At 41.3% G+C, this 25,265-nt stretch overlaps 1 protein-coding gene across 1 annotated transcript in view; it reads right to left on the bottom strand.

The window, feature by feature from the left end:
• Positions 1-7,929: 7,929 nt before the first annotated feature.
• LOC132828358 (urea transporter 2-like) overlaps positions 7,930-25,265 on the bottom strand; it is a 69,857-nt gene continuing 52,521 nt past the window's right edge. Inside the window, exons 7-9 of the mRNA XM_060845705.1 lie at positions 21,233-21,367; positions 17,359-17,408; positions 7,930-8,097 (exon numbers count right to left, since the gene is read on the bottom strand). Coding sequence (XP_060701688.1) covers positions 7,930-8,097; positions 17,359-17,408; positions 21,233-21,367 — 353 coding nt within the window. The remainder of the gene's footprint in view (positions 8,098-17,358; positions 17,409-21,232; positions 21,368-25,265) is intronic.

Below are 25,265 nucleotides of genomic sequence, written 5' to 3'. Positions count from 1 at the left end.
AATCCTCAGCTGTTCCTCATATGTTAGACATACCATTCCAGGGATCATCGGTGTGAATCTCTGCTGGACATGCTCCAGTGCCAGTATGTCCTTCCTGAGGTGTGGGGGCCAAAACTGGACACAGTACTCCAAATGGGGCCTAACCAGAGCGTTATAAAGTCTCAGTAGCACAACGGTATTTTTATATTCCAACCCTCTTGAGATAAATGACAACATTGCATTCGCTTTCTTAATCATGGATTCAACCTGCATGTTTACCTTTAGAGAATCCTCGACTAGCACTCCCAGATCCCTTTGTACTTTGTCTTTACGAATTTTCTCACCGTTTAGAAAGTAGTCCATGCTGGTATTCTTTTTTCCAAAGTGCAAGACCTCGCATTTGCTCACATTGAATTCCATCAGCCATTTCCTGGACCACTCTCCCAAACTGTCTAGATCCTTCTGCAGCCTCCCCACTTCCTCAGTACTACCTGCCTGTCCACCTAACTTCGTATCATCGGCAAACTTTGCTAGAATGCCCCCAGTCCCTTCATCCAGATCATTAATATATAACGCGAACAGCTGCGGCCCCAACACTGAACCCTGAGGGAAACCGCTTGTCACCGGCTGCCATTCCAAAAATGAACATTTTATCCCAACTCTCTGCCTTCTGTCAGACAGCCAATCCTCAATCCATACCAGTAGCTCACCTCGAACACCATGGCCCTCACCTTGCTCAGCAGCCTCCTGTGTGGCACCTTATCAAAGGCCTTTTGGAAGTCTAGATAGACCACATCCACTGGGTTTCCCTGGTCTAACCTACTTGTCACCTCTTCAAAGAATTCCAACAGGTTTTTCAGGCACGACCTCCCCTTACTAAATCCATGTTGACTTGTTCTAATCTGACCCTGCTCTTCCAAAAATTTAGAAACCTCATCCTTAATGACAGGATGCAGAACTGAGCTGAGAAGTGCCAGATGGAGGTTAACCTGGAAAAGTGTGAAGTGATTCACTTTGGAAGCTTGAATTTGAATTCAGCATATAGGGTTAAAGGCAGGATTCTTGGCAGTGTGGAGGAACAGAGGGATCCTGGGGTCAACCTCCACAGATCCCTCAAAGTTGCCACCCAAGTTGATTGGGTTGTTAAGAAGGCATATGGTTTGTTGGCTTTCATTAGCAGGGGGATTGAGTTTAAAAACTGCAAGGTTATGCTGCAGCTCTGTAGAGTGCTGGTTGGACTATACTTGGAATATTGTGTTCGGTTCTGGTCACCTTATTACGAGGAAAATGTGGAAACTTTAGAGAGGGTGCACAGGAGATTTACCAGGCACCTCCTGGATTGCAGGGCATGTCTTTTGAAGAAAGGGAGCTAGGGTTTTTCCCATTGGAGTAAAGAATGATGAGTGGTGACTTTATAGAGGTGTATAAGATGTTGAAAGGCATAGATAGAGTGGATAGCCAGAGACCTTTTTCCCAGGACAGAAATGTCTATCACGAGGAGGCATAATTTTAATGTGATTGGAGGAAGGTTTGAGGAGATGTCAGAGATGGGTTTTTATGCCGACTGTGGTGGGTGCATGGCATGGATTGCCAGCAGTGGGACAGGCAGCATCCAAGGAGCAGGAGAATCGACGTTTTGGGCATAAGCCCTTCTTCAGATTTATGCCCGAAACGTCAATCCTCCTGCTCCTTGGATGCTGCCTGACCTGCTGCGCTTTTCCAGCAACACATTTTTCAGCTCTGATCTCCAGCATCTGCAGTCCTCACTTTCTCCTGCCAGCAGTAGGAGTAGAGCCAGATACATTCGGGATATTGAAGCGACTTTTAGATAGGCACATGGGAGATACTTCAATGAAGGATATGTATGTTAGTCTGACCTTAGAGTAGGATAAAAGACCGGCACAGGCTGAAGAACCTGAAGTGTGCTACACTGTTCTACATCCTGTGTTCTATGAAAATATGAACTTAATTAAATGCAGCTAAATATTTTACACATGAATAAGACTAATAATTAGGTAAACAAATAGTTATGCTTATGTCTCTTACATAAAACCTCATGATTTGATCAAGAATAAGATTAGAAGTGATTGGATTTCGAAGTTTGTTGAGAAGCACCAGTTCAAATAAGCACATATTAAGAATAGATAATAGAAATATAATCCATCAGAATATTTACCAGTTTGGAATTGGTCATCAGATGTTTCAGGAATAGAGGCAGAGAGCCTCCAGGGTGGAGAAGTAAATGGGGGTGGGAGAAGGTAGCAAAGAGCACAATAGGCGAATGGGGGTGGGGATGGAGGTGATAGGTCAGAGAGGTGGGTGGAGTGGATAGGTGGGAAGGGAGATTGGCAGGTAGGACAGGTCATGAGGACAGTGTTATCAGTACATGGTTGAAGAGCTTCAGGGCAGAGGAGATGACCAGAGGGTTGCAGTGAGAGAGACTCATTGAGATTCTTGTGGAGAGAGGAGGAGAACTTCTTCAAGGTAGGCATCCTTGCAAGAGGTTTGTGCATTACTACATTGAAACCAGTGTATGATTAAATTATTCGTAAGTTACTACAGCTTGTTTCCTCCCTCACTTGAATCTACTAACTCGTTTTGAAGGTTGACTCCCCAGCTCTCAGATATTTCTTCCAACTGACAATTTTTCATTTTTAAAATTAAACATGAATGTTGGCGAACTTTGACCATTGGCAGGAATCTAGCCTAAACCTATTCTTCCCAGTAGCTACTAAATCTAGATAAAAGCTTTAAAAAGATCAGAGGCTCTAACCCAGGCTGATATCTATTTCCTTAAAGTTTATTTCCACCAGCTGTCCTATGCTAATTTGTATTTTGGCAGAAATAAATTAAGCACAGAGAAGGAATGGAATTAGGGACTTGCCAACTTTCCACTTATCCACTGAGGCATTGGGAAAGCTTTTCAACAAGTGCAGTTTTATAGACTAATACATATTGTACCTCAATAGGTATATTTGGCATAGAATATAGACTAAGTCCTGCAAATACATTCTGGTTACAATGTGCAGTTAGTAGTTAATCTTTACTGTTTTCAATTGTTATGGCTATTTTAGAAAGGAGTCAGCTGTGACCTGTCCTGCGTGGGTTTCCTCCGGGTGCTCCGGTTTCCTCCCACAGTCCAAAAATGTGCAGGTCAGGTGAATTGGCCATGCTAAATTAGTTAGAGGGAAATGGGTCTGAGTGAGTTACTCTTCGGAGGGTTGGTGTGGACTTATTGGGCCGAAGGGCCTGTTTCCACACTGTAGGGAACCTAATCTAATCTAATCTGGGACAGTTATTATTGTGTAGAAGTCTGCAAAGAATTAATAATTTAAAACTACAGTTAATGAACTCATGTCTTACATATAGAGAATCACCATATATGAAGTACACCATGTATGAAATACATCAAATGAAATGACCAGTGAACTGAATAGCCAATGCATTAATTTTATTTCCAATACATTCTTCTCATCTAAAAATGTTAACAGAACAATGTACTATCGTTTTTAAGTAGATCTCAAAAATTTGAATACATATTATCTTATTTAGCTGATGTGGAAAAAAAACCTAGCTTATCACAGCTCTTCATATTTTAGATAAAACAAGTTGATTCTTGTTATTTGGAATAAACTAAGTAATACAAATGTCCTTCACAAACCTTTTTAAGTTGCAGTGAGGATGGTGGACTTTATCTTTGCAAAACAATAAACATCAATTCAAAATTAAAGGCATAGTACAATTGGAAGTAGAAATTGTAACTTGGCAGCAATTAATATATAACGATAATACATATCCATTGTAAATAGTCATTCAGTCATAGTCATACAGCGTGAAAACAGGCCTTTTGGTCCAACCATGCTATTTTTCCAAATTAAACAGGTCTCACCTGCCAGTGCTTGGCCTATATCACTCCAAACCTTTCCTATTCATGAATGTATCCAAATATGTTTTAAATATTTCACTGGCAGTTCACTCAACACACGAACCACTCTCTGTGTAAAAAAATGTTGCCCACCATGAGCTTTTTAAAACTTCCTCCTCTAACCTTAAAAATTGCCCCCTAGTTTTGATCTCCCCCATCCCAGGGAAAAGACACTTGTCATTCATCTCGTCCATGCTCCTCATGATTTTATAAACTTCCTCAACCCCCTATGCTTCAGTGAAAAAAATTCCAGTCAGTTTCTATAACTCAAACCCTCCATTCCTGGCAACATCCTCATAAAACTTTTCTGAACCTGAATAATATGCTACCTATAACAAGGCCCTCAGAACTGCACACAGTACTCTGGAAGAGGCCTCACCAATGTCCTGCACAACCTCAGCATGACATCCCCACTCCTATACTCAAAGGTTTCAGCCATGAAGGCAAGCTTGCTAAATGCCTCCTTAACCACCCTGTCTACATGTGATGTACATTTAACAAATTATGTACCTGATCCCCTAGGTCTCTCTCTGTTCTACAACATTATTTGGGGCCCCACTATTAATTCTATAAGTCCAGCCCTTGTTTGTATTACCAAAAGCAATACCTCACATTTATCCAACTTCAGATCCTCCTGCTTCCTCCTTCTCCTCAACCCATTGACCATTTAATCAAGATCTCTTTGTAATCTTAGATAACCTTCTTTACTGCCCACTGTACCACCAATTTTGTTGTCATCTGCAAACTTAATAACCTTGCTTCCAAAATTCTTATCCAAAACATTTATATAAGTAACAAGCAAAAGTTGACCCAATACCGATCCCTGTGGAACACTGCTGGTTACAGGTGTCCAGTCCAAAAAATAAATTTCCACCACCACCCTCTGTCTCCTAACATAAAGCCAACTTTGTAACTTTGTATCCAACTGGCAAACCTACACTGAATCCCATGTGATCTAACTTTACTAATTAGTCTATCATGTGGAACCTTGTCAAAAACTTTACTAAAATCGGAGTAAACAATGTCTACCGCTCTGCCCTCATGAATCACTTTGGTTATTTCCTCAAAAAACTTACACAGACAAAACAATCTGAATTTCATAGTGCAGAATACACTTACTTAATGTATGCATTTGATGGTGCTAATACTGTTTGGAATTGTTAACCACAGGGGTAATAAAAAGGGATATGTTTTTTTGTGATAGTTTATGGGCTACTTTTATAAGACATAAATCCGTTATTATTATGAGGATGTGCTATTATTTGGAGGAAGATCCTGTGATCTTTACTGGGGTTGCGCTCTATATAATTGGAAGATGGGCTCTATTGTTATGATGCAGAAATAAGTTGTGATAGTTACAGGGAAAGGTAATAATTAATGTAGCTGCTGTGACATTTATGTGAGATACGAAGGGATACTTATTGAAGATTATGTTGATTATAATGTAATTGTGTCTGTGATATTCTTTGGCATTTATGTTGAGATGTTAGTGGGGCTTTTATGATATTTATGAGGTTTCTTCCAGAATATTTATGAGGCAATTGGTATTATATTAATGTTTGTGCAATGATATTCATTGAAGTCATGTTGTGATATTTAAGGGCTAAGTGTTAGGACATTTACTGGACTGTATGATGGTATTTAAGGTGGTTACGCTGTTTTATATATATTGAAGCTTATGCTAGGTTATGTTTGGAAATGCTTTGGATTGCTGACAGAGACATCCTTGGCTAGTTAAGATTTATGTTGTAAGATTTATGGTAGTTATAATGTAAAATTATTAAGATTTGTGTTATGATTTTGAAGGAAATGTTCTGGGATATTAATGGAAATGTGCTCTGTTACTTCTGGTGAACATGTTATGGTATGCCTCACAACATATGTGTTTGTTATTTATGAGACTTTGCTGTGTTAATTTCAATATTTGTGCAGATACATTTATACATGACATTCTGAAATATTAATGGATTTTTTAATGCTGCTTGATATTTGCAGAAGATTACTAGAATTTTGGAACGTGTAGTTTTATGCTTTGGCTTTTATGGGGAATATTCTGGCAGTATTAAGATGAATACACAATACAATTTATTGGAGTTTGTATTGATACATTTTATAGGTGCTTTTTTCTAGGACACGTGAAGAGTATGTGCTTTGATATTTATGGGATCCATGCTGGCTTAATTGATGTTTATACTAGACGTGCTGCGATATTGGCTGTGATTGCACATGAAAGGCTGAGTGCAGAATAGGAGTGTGGTCTGACCCTAATGTAAATTATGCTGACATGGTTATTGGTATTTTTGTTCCAATATTTTGGGAGTTAGCATTGTGATAAATTTGTAAATTGTACTTTTCTATTTATCTGTTGACCTCAATGGCATTACAGACCTATATAAAAATAACAAGTTAAAAAAAATGCATGATTTTTTTAAACTTACACTGCCAGTGATACCACCATTAGGCTGGTCATGGTTATCTATCCATTTAAAACTGTGTTAATTGTACCAAGAAGTAGTTAGTAGTCAGGAAATATTCCTACAGTGACTCATTGAAAGTGATACCCGTTTTGTTCTATACTCATCTCCTTTTACTTTGAAAACACTTTTGACAATTCTGTTTCCACCATTACTATTGGTAGAACAATCGGCGTTGTTGCTGCAAAGTGCTCAAAGCATTTGCTTCATTCCTTTGGTGACAATATTCATTTTAAATGGATGGAAAACTGTTAGATATCTCTATCAATAGCACAATTGTAGAGAATATTTTATCAGTTAAAAAATAGTTGATGCATAAATAATGTTTTTCTCTAAGTTAGTCTTTAATACAAGGTTAATGCAGTAAACTACAATACCCATACTGATAGTAGCATTATTTTGGCACATGTACTTAATTAATAATTAGTCTTTGATATAACTGAGCATGTTATTCAATTATACCAAAGCCACAATGAAAAGCTTTAATTCCATTGGACTGCAGTTGTTCTAGAAGGTACTTCTCTATCAATGTCACAAGGGATGGACAATAACTGAAAACCTGGCCAATATTAAAAATCACACAAGCCAAGTTATGGTCCAGCAGATTTAATTGGAAGCACTAGCTTTTGGAGCGCTGCTCCTTCATCAGGTGGTTGTGGAGGAGCAGCGCTCCAAAAGCTAGTGATTAGATTAGACTTACAGTGTGGAAACAGGCCCTTCGGCCCAACAAGTCCACACCGACCCGCCGAAGCGAAACCCACCCATACCCCTACATTTACCCCTTACCTAACACTACGGGCAATTTAGCATGGCCAATTCACCTGACCCGCACATCTTTGGACTGTGGGAGGAAACCGGAGCACCCGGAGGAAACCCACGCAGACACGGGGAGAACGTGCAAACTCCACACAGTCAGTCGCCTGAGTCGGGAACTGAACCTGGGTCTCAGGCGCTGTGAGGCAGCAGTGCTAACCACTGTGCCACCGTGCCGCCCACTAAGGCTTCCAATTAAACCTGATGGACTATAACCTGGTGTTGTGTGATTTTTAACTTTGTCCACCCCAGTTGTACACCTCCAAATCCTAGCCAACATTGTTTATATCACACAAATGAATGAGAAGACAAATGTAAATTTCAAGCAAAGTATAGTTGAGTAGGATTATGCATCCATCCACTGCTGCTAGCCAATCCTACTGTATCAAGTGACTTTTGAAACATCTCAAAGTGTTTCTATTCTCTATCTTACTCAAAAGAACATTTGTTTCCAAGAAACCATAAATTACTTTGATATCGATATTGAAATTGATTTTCACCAGTTTGTATGCCCGCCCCTTGACATTAATTTGAACTTAGCTGAAAGCTAAGTTGAAAGTGTTGCAAATTCATATATTTCTGATATTTAAAATTAAAAGCATTGATACACATTTAACATGTCAAGTACGACCAAATTACAAGTAAGCATTTTACTATATACACTTATATTGAGCCATATGTTTACCCACAGATTCAAAACAAAGATTTCCATTCCAAAATTTTACACAATGTTCCTTTTCATTCATATTGGTCATGTTTCAGCAACTGCTTGTAAACTTTTCTGTTTGCCTCAGGGGAGGCCACTTTATTGAGTGGCAATTTATAAATAGCTTTGTTGTTACTGGTAATCAGCAGAAACACGAGTGCGGAAAGGCAGAAAGGCCAAGTTCCTGCAGGTAATCCAAACTGGAAAATAACATAAAAGTAGTGTTACAACAGCAGAACAACGAAAGCACATTACAAATGCATCAGTAAGATTTTGTCCATTATCGGGTCAAAGCAACAGTGAGAGAAATGATTGATTTATGATATTTTATGGCATTGATTAAGGGACAAATGTTTGTGAGGTTTTGATCTGCTCTTCTTCTTTGAAAAAAATGTCAGGCAGGCATTGGTTTAGCATCTTATCCAAAAAACAGAATTTCCAATAATGCAGCTCTCCTTGACTTCAATACATGGTACAGTGGAATAGATTCACAAAAAGGGAGAGAGGTGGCTCTTAACAAGTAACTCAAATTTCTAGTTTCCTTATGTGAACTAGCAGAATGGACAGAATTACTGGTGAGAGGAGGGCAGTTTCTGGAATGCACAGGAGCTATGGTGAGGTCCCATTGTTATCTAGAGGTCCCAACTATGGAGATACAATGATGGTCAGGGGCTCGAACATGGAAATTGTTCAAAGCAAGCGGTGAGCTGAATCTGCCTGGTGCTCACCCTTGTTTCCTTGGCCAATCTGTCTGTCATTGAGCTTGTTGTCAAGTTTGGTTAGATGAGAGGTTCAATATTAATAGGGTAAGTTGGGCTGTTAACAAGAAGTTTAACAAACAATAATTGGCAACTTGCCAGTACGAATCTTGCCATACTGAAAGGCATAAAAGATCATGTGAGCTGTTCCTGATGTCAAATTGAGCCTCACAGCATTTATAGCTTGATACTGCCATACATCTCACCATTGACCATGTCTCTCAGACTCCTATAAAATTCTGCCCAATTAATCAATTTGTTTCTCTATTTCTCATTATAAATTCTCCTGGTTTTGCATTTAATGGACCTACATTTGCCTTAGCCAAGCCTCTTCTTTTTACATACCCATAGAAGCTTGTATAGTTCATTTTTATGCTTTTTGTGAGATTGCACTCATATTGTCCCTTTCTTAATCCTCCTTTGCATATTCTGAAAATCTCTCAACCCCAGATTTCTTACTAATTCTGACAATTTTTTAAGCATTTTCATTCAATCTTATACAATCCTTACCTTTGTTAACTATGGTTAACTGACCTTCCCTGAGTTTTTTCAGCTTAAAAGAAACATAGTTGCTGTAAGCCATTTTCTTCAAAGAAAATGCAATGCGAATGTACAGTCAAGCCTCTTAATGCATTTTCCATTCCACATCAACCAACTTGTGCTTCATAATTTCCCTTATTCAAATTTAACACCCTTGCTTCAGAATGAACTATTTCACTTTAAGACATGATGTAAAATTCTATTGTACTGTGCTCACATGTCCCTAAAGGTTCTTTTACAACATGATTGTTAATAAATCCTTTTTTACTATATAATTTTAGTTCTTAAATAGCCTGTCCTCTGGTCAGCACCGCAACATACTGTTCGAAGAAACCATCCCTAAGAAACCTATCCGCCATGATTTCTGTGCTCAATTGGTTATCCTTGATTTCACCCATGATTACTGTGGTGCCCATGCTAGATACTTCTCTCATCTCCTGATTAACACCATGATCCACACTATCACTAGCCTATAAATGATTCCAACAAATGAACACTGCTTTTGCTGTTTGTTAGCTACACTCAAACAGATTTCACATATTATTCTTCTGATCTGCAATCCTTCCTTACTAATATACTAATCCCTTCCCTTACTCTCTGTGGGTTGTCACCTTGTTGTGGTGAAGAAGCTTATGTGGTCCTGAGATCTTGTGAGCGATGCCATCTGGAGCTATGTTCCTGGTAGGGTCAAATGGCGGTAAGGACAAAGGTGACGTCCCTAAAAAAAGAACAATCCAACCAAGACCTCAATGGTGGTTAGAACTCAATGGCTGTGAAGGCGGATAGAACCTGCAATAAATCCATCAGCTCCGATCATCATGGTCTCCATGTCATTGGAATCAGTTGGTTGGTTTGTGAAGTATCGTGTGCTTCTTGGAGTGCAACATCAAGTACATGTTAAACAGACACCTGCACAGACATCTTCGCTCTGTGGGCTACTTCTTCAAGTCTTTTGATGATTGTGGGGTGGGGGGGTCGATGGAAGCAGGCAATGTGATGGCTGGAAGCTCCTAGTTAAGAACCAGCACAAAAGTGGTGAATACTTGATTCAGTCGTTCAACCTTTGGATAGAAGCTGGAAAGTTGTTAGGTAGCAGTATTCAGGTCTGAGCAGCCTTATTTAGGATCCCCTCTGCTCACCCTGAATTTGGAGAGGGCTAGAAAAGGTACCCTAAAAATAGTTTGCTTTACCCCACCTGTATGGAAAACCACGTGCGGAGGGTTCACCATTATGTGGTCAAAAAACATCGAGAAGTGAAACAATGAAATTTGGAACCTGGGATATACGAACTCTGATGGATAACCAAACCCAGACTAGCCTGAGAGGAGAACTGCCTTTGTTGCCCAGGAACTCCACAAATTCAACATTGACTTCTTTGCTCTGAGTGAGACCTGCAGAGCTGGAGAACGGCAACCAAAAGAAGAGCAAAGTTAATGCACCTTTTTCTGGAAAGGACTTGATCCTGAACAACTGAGGATCCATGGAGGACGTTTTGCCATCTGAAACAGCCTACTTCAGAGGCTGACAGAGAAACCGCTGGGAATCAATGAATGTCTCATGGCTCTGCGAATCCAGCTCATCAAGAACCAACATGGCACCACCATCAGCACCTATGCTCCAACTCTGGATGCTGAAGATGATGTAAAGGAGAACTTCCAGGCCCAACTTGATGATGTCCTTTTCTCTGTTCCCAACAATGACAAGATCATTCACTTGGGAGACTTCAGTGCCAGAGTTGGAAAAGATCATAGGCTCTGACCTCGAATAATAGACAGGGAAGGAGTTGACAAGGTCAATGCCAATGGAACACTCTTCCTCACCAAAGGTGTTGAACACAATCTGGTGATTACAAATATCCTACTTCACCAGAAAAACAGGCATAAAGTCTCCTGGCAGAATCCACGCTCCAAACACTGGCACCTCATCGACTACATCATCGTATGATCTCGGGACCAACAAGATGTACTGATAACAAGAGCTGTTACTGGTGCCAATGAGTGCTGGGCAGACCATCGATTCATCTCATCCACCATGAGAATGAAGATTCAGCCCAAAAGGAAACACCAACATCAGAACACTATCAAGAAGTTCAATGTTGTCATCCTGTAAGACATCAACCATGTACAGAAGTTCGAACAAAATCTTCCAGAACAACTGCCTCAACATGTCCCACCATCCATAGAAGAACAGTGGAATCAATTGAAGAACACTATCATCAACTTCTGCAAAGAAACAGTTGGATTCAAGATGAAAAAAACATCAGGATTGGTTCAATGATAATGACAAACTACTCCAACAACTTATCGATGAAAAGAGAAAAGCTTTCATCATCTTACAAGGTGACCACCAATTAGCTACTTAAAAGGAAACGCTATCAGGAATGCAAGGCTGCAGGCCAGAGGTGCATCTGAAATCTGAAAAACCAATGGTGGAGGAAGAAAGCTCAGGAAATCCAACAACTAGTGGACACCAACCACACTCGAGGCTTCTTCAAAGCAATTAAAGCTATTTTTGGCCTATCCACTCACAGTCAAGCCCCTGTCAAAAGCAAAGATTGTTCAACCATCCTGAAGAGCAATGCTGACATCAATTCTAGATGGAGGGAGCACTTTTAAATCTTCTAAATCAAACTGTCCCATTTGACAGGAATGTGATCAATAAAATACCAAAACAGTCCATTGATGACTCCCTAAGCAAAATACCAACTCTTGAAGAAGTCAAGGAAGCCATCAAAACCTTGAAAAACAACAAGGCTGCTGGATTCGATGGAATACCAGCCACGGTCTACAAAATTGGAGGTAACCTGCTTCATTACCAACTGCATCAACTTCTCATCAAGATCTGGATAAATGAAGATGTACCAGCAGACCTTAGAGACTTAATAATTGTTACCACCTACAAAAGGAAAGGTGATTGATTTGAATGTGGAAACTATCATGGAATTTCCCTGTTAGTAACAGCCAGAAAGATCCTCATCTGTTTCACGAACAACTGGCTCAAGCCTTTAAAGAGAAGATCCTTCCGGTTTTAGATCATCACGTGGAACAATCAGCATGATCTTCACTATGTAACAACTACAAGAACAATGTTGTGAACAACTTCAACCTTTGTATATGGCATTCATCGACCTCACCAAAGCCTGTGACTCGATATCAAGGCAACTCCTATGGGATGTCCTATCCCACGGGTGTCCTGAAAAGTACATTTGAATCCTAAGACTCCTCCGTGGTGGCATGACTGGCACAGTTATGGTCATCAACACTTATTGTGAGCCTTTTCAAGTCAGATCAGGAGTAAAACAGGGATGCATGATTGCCCCAATTTTGTTCAACATTTTTACTCCAACAAGAGGGAAGTTGGGACAGATTTGCAGCATCTCTAGAGGGAGAGAGTACAGCCCCAGTGGGTGGAATAGCCCCCAGCCCCTGTGCTCTGTGATGCTGCCCCATTCACTGTGAATGATGAAGCTCCTCCCATGACAGAGAGGGGAGGATCCCACCATTTACCTCACAATGGGGCCTGGCTGATTGACGGCAGTCGAGACCAATCAAGATGTGTGCTGCAGCCAATGGGAGAGAATGAAAGTTGGAGCCAGAAGGATGACACGTGAACGTGTTGATGCCAGCTTTGCACCAATAGGAGGAGAGATGGTGTGGTCCTCCATCCAGTAGAAGTGAATGACTAGCAGGATGACACGTGACCATGAGCTGTGCAGGTGCAGTGTAGCTGTGAGGAGGGTATCAGTGAAACTGAAGGGAGTGGTAGAGACAGCAGAGACTGGGAGAGAAGTGCAGTTAGTGTGGACTGGGAGGGTTTATCAATGCACAGAGTAGGCTTCTAAACCTGAATGGAAGCTCCCACATAAGAAATGCCAAAAGAACTATAGCACTGCTGTTTCATGGCACCAGGGACCCAGGTTCGATTCCCACCTTGGGTGACTGTCTGTGTGGAGTTTGCACATTCTCCCCGTGTCTGCTCGGGTTTCTCCCTACAATCCAAAGATATGCAGGTTAGGTGAACTGGCCATGCTAAATTGCCTGTTGTGTTAGGTGCATTAGTCAGAGGGAAATGGGTCTGGGTGGGTTACTCTTCGGAGGGTCGGTGTGGACTGGTTGGGCCAAAGGGCCTGTTTCCACATTCTGGGGAATCTAATCATCCACATCATCAAGGACAACTAACCCCCAGGAACTGAAACATTCTACAGAACAAATGGCAGACTTTTCAATCTTGTCTTAAATGAGCAGGAACAGCTTTTGGATGTCTCCAGACATAAGTCTTTCATGGTCATGATATTGGGACAGACACTAAAATGTTAATGTACAAAACAGTGGTGATCCCAATGCTCCTGTTCGCACCAGAAACATGGACGACATATCGACAACATCTGAAGGCATTTGAAAAGTTCTCTCAATGTTGCCTTTGAAACATCTTGAATGTCAGCTGGGAAGATAGAAGAACCAACGTCAGCATGCTGAATGAAGCAAAAACAACAAGTATTGAAGCCTACATCATCAAGAACTAACTAAGATGGAGCAGTCATCTAATCTAATCTAATCTAATCATGTTGTTCGGATGAAAGATGAACGTCTGCTGAAACAAATCTTCTACTCCCACCTCAAAGAATGCAAATGTAAAAGAGGCGGATAACAGAAGAAATTCAAAGATGTTTTAAAAGCCAACATGAAGAAATGTAACATGGACATCAATAATTGGGAAACCAATGCCAAGGACAGGAAACTCTGGCAAACCATCACCTGAGAAGGCACAGCAACGTTTGAAGCCAACAGATGTGCAGAACTAGAAGAAAAGAGAAGAAAATGGAAAGCGAGGCAGCAACAACCAAATCCCGAGCTGCCATCTGGGAATACTTGTCCTGAATGCAGAAGACTTTTCAAAGCCAAGATTGGATGCATAAGCCTCCTGAGAGCCCATAAGTAGATCAAAGGAATGAAGACCTTCATCCTTGACCTCGAGGGATAGCCACCATGGATATATTTCCCTCCTCACCCCACTTGCGTTCTGTAGAGGCTACTCCCTCCACGACTCCATTGTTAAGTCCATGCCCCACCACCAACCAATCCACTCTCCATTCCTGGCACCTTCCCCTGCCACCACAAAAAGTGAAAAACCTGCACCCTCACCTAACCCCCACTTCTGTCCAAGGCCCCAAATGATCCTTCCACATCTGACAGAGATTTACCTGCACTTCCACACACGTCATCTACTATGTCCATTGCTCCCTATGTGGTCTTCTCTACATTGGGGAGACAGGACACCAACTTGCGGAACGTTTCAGAGAACATCTCTGGGACACACGCACTAAACAACCCCACTGCCCTGTGGCTGAACTTTAACTCCCCCTCCCACAATGCCAGGAAGTCCTGGGCCTCCTTCACCACCAAACTCTAGCCAAATGATGCCTTGAGGAATTACACCTCATCTTCCGCCTTGGGATCTTCCAACCACACTGGATCAATGTGGATTTCATCAGTTTCCTCATTTGCCCTCCCCTCTCTTTATCCCAGATCCAAGCTTCCAACTCAGCACCAGCCTCTTGACTGTCCCACCTGTCTATCTTCCTTCCCATCTATCCATTCCACCCTCCTCTCTACCTATCACCATCACCCCACCTTCATCTACCTATCACACTCCCAGCTACCTCCTCCCAGCCCCACCCCCTCCCACTTATCTCTCAGTCCCCTTGGGCTAGTCCCTCATTCCTGATGAAGAGCTTATGCTCGAAGCGTCAACTCTCCTGCTCCTTGAATGCTGCCCAACCAGCTGTGCATTTGCAGTACCACACTCTTCAACTATGGGAAAAGATAGTTAATTACAGGTTACTTTCCAAAATATGCTGTAGGTACTTGACAGTCTCTTTGTGAAGCTGAGAACATCGAATACAGGTTTCTGATGGCCTCAGGTAGATTGACTAGTTTTGTAAACATGAGTTTTAGAGAAGGGATAGGAAAGTACATCATGTATGAAATATAGATCTGTTTATGATTCTCCAAATCTACTTGTACAGTGACAGCCCAAAGGCATTCACATCCAGTCAAATTAGTTGCTGAAAGTGAAATTACAGTGGAGACAAGCAGGAAGCTGGGGGAACACAGCAAGCCAGACAGCATCAGGAGGTGGAGAGGTTGATGTTTCAGATATAACCCCTCTTCACGAATGGAGCTCCAGTCCTAAAGAAGGATTATACTTGAAATATCGACTTCTCCACCTTCTGATGCTACCTGGCTTGCTGCATTCCTCCAGCCTCCTGCTTATCTACTTTGAATTCAAGCATCTGCAGTTTTCTTTGGCTCTAAGAAAGTGAAGTTACAGCAGGATAAAGATAAAGGTTTGGAAATAAAAGTTATGCAGTAGAAAAATATCAGGCTCAATTAGCACTGGAGATTAATACAACATTTAACTTACAGAAATTAACCAGAAGTTATAATGTGATGTTTGGAACCTCCTCTTGAGGGAGAGGGAATCCATTCACACAAGTGCAAAGTTTAAATTTACCTTCAAATCAATATTAAACTCTTAATGTAACCTGCCCAGGAAACTGACATTTTACATTTAGTCTGATTTTATTTTCATTCAAAATAAAGTTGTTATCCAGTGGGTGTCCAAACTAATTTTTGTTAGTTTGTGCTGTATCGACCAGGTTAATATTCTACCCCTATGTTACATCCTTTTATGTAAGAACTCATTGAATGCCTTTTGGATAATTTCGTATACTACATCAACTGGCTTCCCATTGTTAGAACCTCTCGAAACTTTGCAAATATGATTTCTGTTTCATAAATCATAAAATGATTTTCTAAGTATATTGCTAAGATTTGCTTAAAAATGGATTCTAATATATATTCAAAGACTGATGTTAGTTAATGTTTTGAGTCCAGTGACCCTTTCTCAGAACTGAAGGAGGGTCACTCTGATTTCTCTGCACCGATGCTGTCAGACTTGCTGAGCTTTTCCAGTAACTTCTGCTTTTGTTTCTGATTTGCAGCATCCACAATTCTTTTGTTTTTTTTTACTGACATTAATTTGACTGATCTATAGTTCCTTGTTTTCTCATCCCTCTTGTCTTGAATCGTAATGTCACATTAGTTAACTTCCAATTTGTCGAGACGATACTAGAATTTGGGGATCTTTCAAAAGACAAGACCAATGTAACCACTTATTCTGAAATTACTTCTCTTTAATCCTGGAATATAGGACATCAGTTCCTGGAAATTTGTCAACTTTTCATGTTTCACTGATACTTTTCTTTTGTTGATATAGATTATTTTGTTATTAACTCTTTGTAATTAGTCCTTTATTAATAACTTGTGTTGTCTATGGAAACTTCATCATGATCCATGTGCCATTTCTGTAGTAATATCATCAATATTGATAATCGTACAAAAATTATTGTATTATAATAATTATATCAATTTATCTGAAATGCTTGAAGAGCTCAAACAATAGTTAACATTCATGTATAATTATTATTTTCAGCTCTAGGTTTTCAGAACAGGTCCCCAAAGCATGCTCCATCCTTAAAAATTGTACTTTGGATTGTCTTGGTTTTTCCGAGGATTGGATTTACAAATGCTGACAAAGTAAATGCCACCTGGTAGTCAGTTATTTTAATTTCTTGTGTGTAATCTCCAAACTAATACCAAAGTAAGAGAGCTTTTCAGGAAATTCAGCAAAAATTTAGCATGAAAACTCATTTTCATAGGATGTCTACAGTGGCCCATTTTGCCCGAGTCCATTCTGACCCTCTGAAGAGCGTCTCAGCCAGATCCACCCATTTACCCTATCCCTGTAGCCCTACATTTCCCATGGCTAATCCACTTAGCTTAAACATCCCTGGACCTATGGGACAATTTAGCGTGGCCAATCCACCTAACCTGTACATCTTTTGACTGTGAGAGGACATCAGAGCACCTGGATGAAACCTGAGAGAATGTGCAAACTCCACCAGACAGCTGTTCGAAATGGAATCAAACCTGGATCTCTGGTACTTTGAGGCTGGAGTGCTAACTACTGAGCCATTGTGCCACCCCATTTTGGAGATAAAGATTCTGAATAAAATGCAGGAAGTACTAACTGACTAACTTTATAGAAACACTGCTTTCTTAAAGTGCATCAAAAGTTTTATATTTTGTGATAGCAACTTACCACAGACATCATGTTCATCAGTGCTTCTCCTAAGTACGCACAGAACATTGCTATTGGACGAAATTAGAAAAAAAATTCAGTAAGAATGAGGGATAATGATTAGTTTTCTTTAATTAGTGTTAAATTACAGCATTACATTGAAGAGGACTTCAATATTTAATATTTCTTACTTTGAAACAGTTTGTCATGTAGTTCTTGTTTAAAATGTTAAGATGAGTCAATGGGACTGTATTTTACATGGGGAAATACTACTCCTTCATTCTATGCCTGTTAGAAAAGTTGTTCTCAAACCAAGGAGCTTTAGAAAAGGTTGTCCTGCTACAGGTGTTATACTAAAGGTGGGCTTACCGGGTAAAGGCAAGTATTTCTCCCCCTCTGTGGAAAGAATATCTGCCCTTTAGAGTTGTCAAAAAATCAGATTGACTGACAGTTCTTGCAGTTGCAAGCAGTACCAGAACACAGTAGTGGGCACTGTAGGAAAGAATACAGTATGGATCCTGGCAAAAGATAAATTGGGTGTTTTTGGGCATTGGAGGATCAACCATCCTGGAGAGGAGCTTCATTGGCTGGGGTTCACAGGTTTTGAAAGCTAGACAGGGAGGCACGAAAGATGAATTTATGATATGATCCCCGATGTGCACAGGGCACTCACTGAACAATGCCCTCTCCTTTCTTTCTGCTTTTTCACCAGCTTTGGTGAAAATAATGGCTTACCAATGTTGCACATCTTCCATTTCCCAATTAATTGGTCTTAAGCATCTCAAGAGGCTTAAAGGCGTGGTGGTCAGCACCTTACTTACCTGTCACACTTTACACCATCCCCAAGAAAAAAACACCCCCCTGGCGTGACTGCAGAATTCAGACTGTGGTGAAAAGTCAAGTGGCCAAAATTGTATTGATACTAAGAAACCAAATTATTTACATCTTGTAAGTTGATAATAACCATTTGTTGCTAAATTAATAATAAGTTGGATGCATTATTTTGTACTTATAGAAATCTCCAAAACATTTGTGATCAAATTTGCAATAATTCTGCAAAAAAATTCTTTAAGTACAGACTTCTCAGTTATTCTTTCATCAAGTACTTTAATAGGACTACAGCTTCTCACACTGGAAAAAGCTACATAAAATGTCCATATGTAAAAACAGGCTGAGGAATACAAGTATGAATTTTATAAAGAATCTAGCCAGTGACTTGATTATAGTCATAGAAAATGAAAGTCTAGGAATTGTTTTTTTCCTGGCTTGAATCAAGCAAAAGTAACTGCATAAAAACATTTAATTTTTTAAAAATGATAGATTGCTATTCTGATTGAATTCTGTATATCTGCCATCATTCTATGAAAGCTATAAATGACTGGACTGTCCCTCTTCACGTTCTCACATTAAACTGCTGACCACCCAATCCTCTTTTCTGGATGCTATACCAACTGACATTGCTAATAGTTCTCTGTCTTCACATATTTACTGTCTCCATTTCAAGTAAAAAGTGAGGTCTGCAGATGCTGGAGATCAGAGCTGAAAATGTGTTGCTGGTTAAAGCACAGCAGGTTAGGCAGCATCCAAGGAACAGGAAATTCGACGTTTTGGGCCAGAGCCCTTCATCAGGAACGAGGAGAGTGTGCCAGGCAGGCTAAGATAAAAGGTAGGGAGGAGGGACTTGGGGGAGGGGCGATGGAGATGTGATAGGTGGAAGGAGGTCAAGGTGAGGGTGATAGGCTGGCGTGAAGTGGGGGCGGAGAGGTCAGGAAGAGGATTGCAGGTTAGGAGGGCGGTGCTGAGTTGAGGGAACCGACTGAGGATTGGTGGGGGGAGGGGAAATGAGGAAACTGGAGAAATCTGAGTTCATTCCTTGTGGTTGGAGGGTTCCCAGGCGGAAGATGAGGCGCTCTTCCTCCAACCGTCGTGTTGTTATGTTCTGCCGATGGAGGAGTCCAAGGACCTGCATATCCTTGGTGGAGTGGGAGGGAGAGTTTCGTGACTCCCTCGTCAGGTCTACACCCCCCACCAACCCAACCTCCACTCCCGGCACCTTCCCCTGCAACCGCAGGAAACGTAAAACTTGCGCCCACACCTCCTCCCTTACTTCTCTGCAAGGCCTCAAGGGATCCTTCCATATCCGCCACAAATTCACCTGCACCTCCACACACATCATCTATTGCATCCGCTGCACCCGATGTGGCTCCTCTATATTGGGGAGACGGGCCGCCTACTTGCGGAAAGCTTCAGGGAACACCTCTGGGACGCCCGGACCAACCAACCCAACCACCCCGTGGCTCAACACTTTAACTCTCCCTCCCACTCCACAAAGGACATGCAGGTCCTTGGACTCCTCCATCGGCAGAACATAACAACACGACGGTTGGAGGAAGAGCGCCTCATCTTCCGCCTGGGAACCCTCCAACCACAAGGAATGAACTCAGATTTCTCCAGTTTCCTCATTTCCCCTCCCCCCACCTTGTCTCAGTCGGTTCCCTCGAACTCAGCACCGCCCTCCTAACCTGCAATCTTCTTCCTGACCTCTCCGCCCTCACCCCACTCCAGCCTATCACCCTCACCTTGACCTCCTTCCACCTATCACATCTCCATCGCCCCTCCCCCAAGTCCCTCCTCCCTACCTTTTATCTTAGCCTGACTGGCACCCTCTCCTCATTCCTGATGAAGGGCTTTGGCCCGAAACGTCGAATTTCCTGTTCCTAGGATGCTGCCTAACCTGCTGTGCTTTAACCAGCAACACATTTTCAGCTCTGTCTCCATTTCAAACCTGCCACCATCACCCCCTGCTCAAAGATCCCTCTCTTCAACTCTCTGGTCTCGCAAATACCATTCCATCCCAGGTGGCATGGTGGCTCTGTGATTAGCACTGCTGCCACACAATGCTAGGAACCTGGATTCGATTCCAGCTGGTCTGTATGGAGTCCGTGCTTATGAGAATTTTTTTTCCTGGGCGCTCTTGTTTAGATTAGATTACAGGGAGAACGTGCAAACTCCACACACTCAGTCGCCTGAGGCGGGAATTGAACCCGGGTCTCTGACGCTGTGAGGCAGCAGTGCTAACCACTGAGCCGCCCACAAAGGTTTACTCCTGTAGTCCAAAGATATGCAGTTCAGGTGGATTGGTCATGCTTAAAAAAATTGCCTCGTAGTGTGAAGGCTAAGTGGATTAGCGATGCTTGGTTGATGTGAGGTTATGGGATTAGGGTGGGATGCTCTTCAGAGGGTTAGTGCAGAGTCAGTGGGCTGAATGGGCCCTGTCTACACTGTAGGGATTCTACATTCTACCTCCAACTTCCTTTTCTTCTCCAATGTAGATCAACATTTATTAACCCTCAAATCCATGCCTATTCCCCCACATTTACAGGTTAGCTGGAATGGAACTGATGGATGGTCAGGTTAATGGTAGAATGCTTAATGCTGGATTCTCAACATAACACTGTCCCCAATCAAATGGATTTGAGTTGGCCAAGATGCATCCAGAAGCAGGCAGGGTATCACAAATCACACATAATTTGAAGGTCTCTGATGCAATGTTACAATTATCTCCTAACGGTATTTTTGCTTTGAAACTGTTTAAGATTTGCTCATTGTTTTGCTCACAACTTATTTTGAAGATAGAAGTTGCAGTTACTGAGAGAAAATGACAGCTGAGTCTTTTTTCCTCATAAGATTTTGTGAGTAGCTAACAGGTTTAATGAAAAATCATACTAACAAAACCTTTTCATGTTACTAAATCCATTATAAATGATTATATTTAAATACAGTTTTTCCATCATTATATTACAAATCCTGATATAAAAATGTTCAGAAAATGACATATGGACACGATAAGTGTGCCAGCACACATCAGAGCTTTAGTATTATTGATAATATGTACCACACATTACTGCCAAGAGATGGGTCTGCCAAGTAAGGGCATAGAACATTCCTCCCACTGCAACACAGGACAGAACACAGTTGTAGCTCCATAATCCATCATAGATTTTCTGGAATGGTGAACCCAGAGATAATCCTAAAAGCAAGTGACAAAACAAATTAAGTAACTGCTGAATCTCTTAATGGAAGCTATTTTCAATTTGCTTCTGTACAAATTTGTTTGTTATGTTGTTATCACAGTAAAATAACAAACCATGGATACCATATTGCACATCTAGTTTCCTCTTTTTGTAGGACACAAATCTAAGGAATTTTGTGGAGCATCACAGAAGACATTCAGAAGGGAGATTGTTGCTGGACTGGAAATCCAGATTAAAATTCTACAGGTCTAGGTTCAAATCTTACCAGAGCAGATGATGGAATTTAAATTCATTACGAATCAGAAATTAAAAATCTGCTGATGACCACAAAATGATTGTTGTCAAAACTTAAATGTACCAATGCCCTTCATAGAAGGAAACTACTGGCTGCAGCAATTTGTCTGACTTTTAACTGCACCTCCAAAATGGCTTTGTAAGCCACTCTGTTGAATCAACTGCTAAAAAGTCTAAGGGAAGAAATGAATGTGGATGGACCACTTGGCATATATTAAGGCAAACACAGTCCTGTCGATCTTGAAAAGTCCACCTTATCAACATCTGGAGGTGAGTGCCAAACTTGGGAGAACTTTCTCAAAGACTGACATAGTCACAGTTATGGTACCACAACTTACATGCAATATTTCTGTTCCACATTATGACTGAGCAGAAGTGATGGCATAGTGGCATACAGTAAGGAGGGAGTTGCCCTAGGATCCATCAACTGAATCAATTGGCTCTGGATTCCATGACATCCCGTGCCATCAGATAAACAATTCCAATTACCATGTACTATCTGATGAATCATGTTGAACAGCATTTGAAGGGAGCACTGAGGGTGTCAAGGGTACAGAATGTACTACAGATGTTGACTTCAATATTTACCACAAACAGTGATTTCGCATTATTATTGACTGAACTGGTCGAGTCTGAAATGATGCAGCTATTAGACTGCATTCTAACAGGTAGTGAGGGAACCAAGAAGAGGAAAAAGTGAGCTTGACCTCAGCTTCACCAATCTGCCTGCCTCAGATGCATTTGTCCATGACAGACTCAATATTAGTGACCGCCACACAGTCATTGTGGAGAAACATCCCATCCTCACATTGAGAATACACTCCATGTATGACATTATCACTGTGCTAAATTGGATAGACTTTGAACTATCAACTAGTCTAGTAATTCAAGACTCGGCATCCATGAGATGTTGTGGACCATCATCAGCAGCATAATTTTACTCCTACACAATCTACAACTTTATGGTTCAGTATATCCCTAACTCTATTATTATCATCAAGCCAACAAACCTGGTTCAATGAAGTATGCAAAAAAGGCTTGCAAGGAGCAGCATCAGGTGTATATAAAAAGAAGCTATCAATCCAATGAAGCTAGAACACATGGCTCAGCAACTCTACAACTAACAGATGCAGTCTGGACACATCTGGTTGTGGTGATGGGCAGTTAAACAATGCACTGGTTTGGAGAAGCCTCTATAAATGTCTGGATTGTCAATGTTGGAGGAGCCCAGTATGTCAGTGCAAAAGATAAGGCCTTAGCTTTGGCAACAATCTTCAGCTGGAATTGCTGATTGGATGTTCCATCTTGACCTCTAAAAACATGCTCAGAATTATAGATGATAGTCTTCAGACAATTTGATTCACTCCATGTCATATTAAGCTGGAAACACTGGATTGTGCAAAGATGAAGGGTCTAGACAACATTCCAGCAACAGTATGCTCCAGAACTTGTGCCTCTAGCCAAGCTGTTCCAGGACAGTTATAATACTAGCATTTATCCATCACATGGAAAATTGCCCTATACACACTAAACAGGACAAACCCAACCTTGCCAATTATTCTATTAGAATACTCTTAATGATCAGTAAAGTGATGGGGAAGGCATCATCAAAAGTTACTGACACTCAGTTTCTGCCAGGACCACTGAAATATTGACTTCACGATAGTCTTGTTTCAAACAGAAAAAAAAAACAGCTGAATTGCAGGGTTGAGGTGACAGTATCTTCTGCTGACATCAAAACCGCATTTGACCCAGTGTGGCATCAAGAAGTCTAAGCAATAGGAGTCAATAGGAATCAGGAAAATACACAGAGTCATACCCAGCACAAAGAAAAATGGTTGTGATTGTGGGAGGTCAATCATCTCAATTCCAGGAATAGCTCAAGGTAATGTCCAAAACCTAACCACCTTCAGTTGTTTCACCAATAGTGGTGCCAACATTGTAAGGCCAGAAATGGTGACATTCTCTGCAATATCCTCAGATATTGAAGTAGTCCATGTACAAATGCAGCAAGAATTGGGCAATATTCAGGTTGGTGTGGCAAGCAGTATCAATTCTATTCTAATGCAGCATTAGCATTGTGTCACTATTTTTTTACTGTTTGGGCTGCTATGGTTCACAAAGGCAGCTCATCTCCTCCTTTTCAAGGATAACTCGGGATGGGCAGTAAATGATAGCCCATCTGGTGACACATACGTCCAAGAATACTTTTTTAAAAATGCTGTCGTTCATTGTTCTGGCAGCTATTTCTGATGTGCCTCTTCACCTTTAGCATTTGAAGGGAGGTGATGGACTAGTGGTATTATGGTTAGGCTATTAGTCCAGAAACTCAACCAACGTTCTTGGGACCTGAGTTTGAGTCTTGACAGGGAAGAAGGTGGAATATGAATTCAATAAAAAAATCTGGAATTAAGAATCTACTGATGACCTTGAAACCATTGTAAATTGTCGGAAAAACCCATCTGGCTCAATAACGTCCTTCAAGGAGGGAAATCTTCCATCCTCACCTGGTCTGGAATACTCATGGAATCATTCCTTACAGACAATGTCCCAGACACCACTATCACCATCCCTGGATATGGCCTATTCCATCAGCAGAACAGACTTAGCAGAGGTCGTGGCACAATGGTATACACAATGGTATACACAATGGTATACACTAGTCTTCCAGTGCAAGATCGTGGCAGAGGAGGAGGTTCCAGCCAGAGCTCCCCTGCTTTGCCTTCTTTTTTCTTCTCTTTTCTATAGTTTTACTCCCCTCACCCACCCCAACTTCTTAAACTTATCTGGAGGGAATAGAGAATGGAGCAGGTGAGCCCGAGTCCAGGCCGACATGGGAGACACGTGGGAGACAATGGCATGTGGGAGACGAGTCCTGGAGGTGGGTCATGGGCCGGAGCCCAGCACAGGAGGCAGTCTGAGTCCAAGCAAGCCTGGGGATAATGAATCCTGGTGGTAGGTCCGGGCTAGAGACCTGCACAAGGAGGCAGTGAGGCCTCAAGTTCTGAGGGCCGGCCGGCATGGACTCAGTGAAAAGGACTGCAATTGGAGTACTTTTTCAAAATACTTTTATTTTTATTCTGAACTTTGAGTAATTTGAGTACTTTTAAAAACTTTGTATTTCTACACTAGACTGTACTTTTTTTCCTCACTCTTTTAATTCTGTAACAAACAGTTAGTATCTGTACCTAGGTACCTTGTACCTAAGATGTTAACAATGTTAACATTGCAAAATTTTCACAGCACTCATTCAATTGCACGTAACAATAAAGGTTATTCTATTCTACAGATGTGAGGGGGTTGCTGTGGGTATCCTTAGCATTGATTCTGGACTTATGAAGTTTCATGGCTTCAGATTACACTCAGGCACAGAAACCTCCTGTTGATTATCATGTACTTTCTTTCCTCTGCTGATAAGTCAGGAATCCCCCATGTTAATCAATACTTAGAGGAAGTACTGAGGACAGCAAGGGTATAAAATGTACTCTGGGTAAGGATTCTGATGCCCACTACCAAGAATGGCTTGGCAGCAGCACTATTGTTTGAACTGGTCAGGCTCTAAAGAACATAATTGCTAGACTAGGAACGTGGCAGGTTGTA

This window comes from Hemiscyllium ocellatum, chromosome 1, assembly GCF_020745735.1.
Source record: "Hemiscyllium ocellatum isolate sHemOce1 chromosome 1, sHemOce1.pat.X.cur, whole genome shotgun sequence".
Taxonomy (NCBI): Eukaryota; Metazoa; Chordata; class Chondrichthyes; order Orectolobiformes; family Hemiscylliidae; genus Hemiscyllium; species Hemiscyllium ocellatum.
This window is presented reverse-complemented; position numbering and strand designations above follow the sequence as displayed.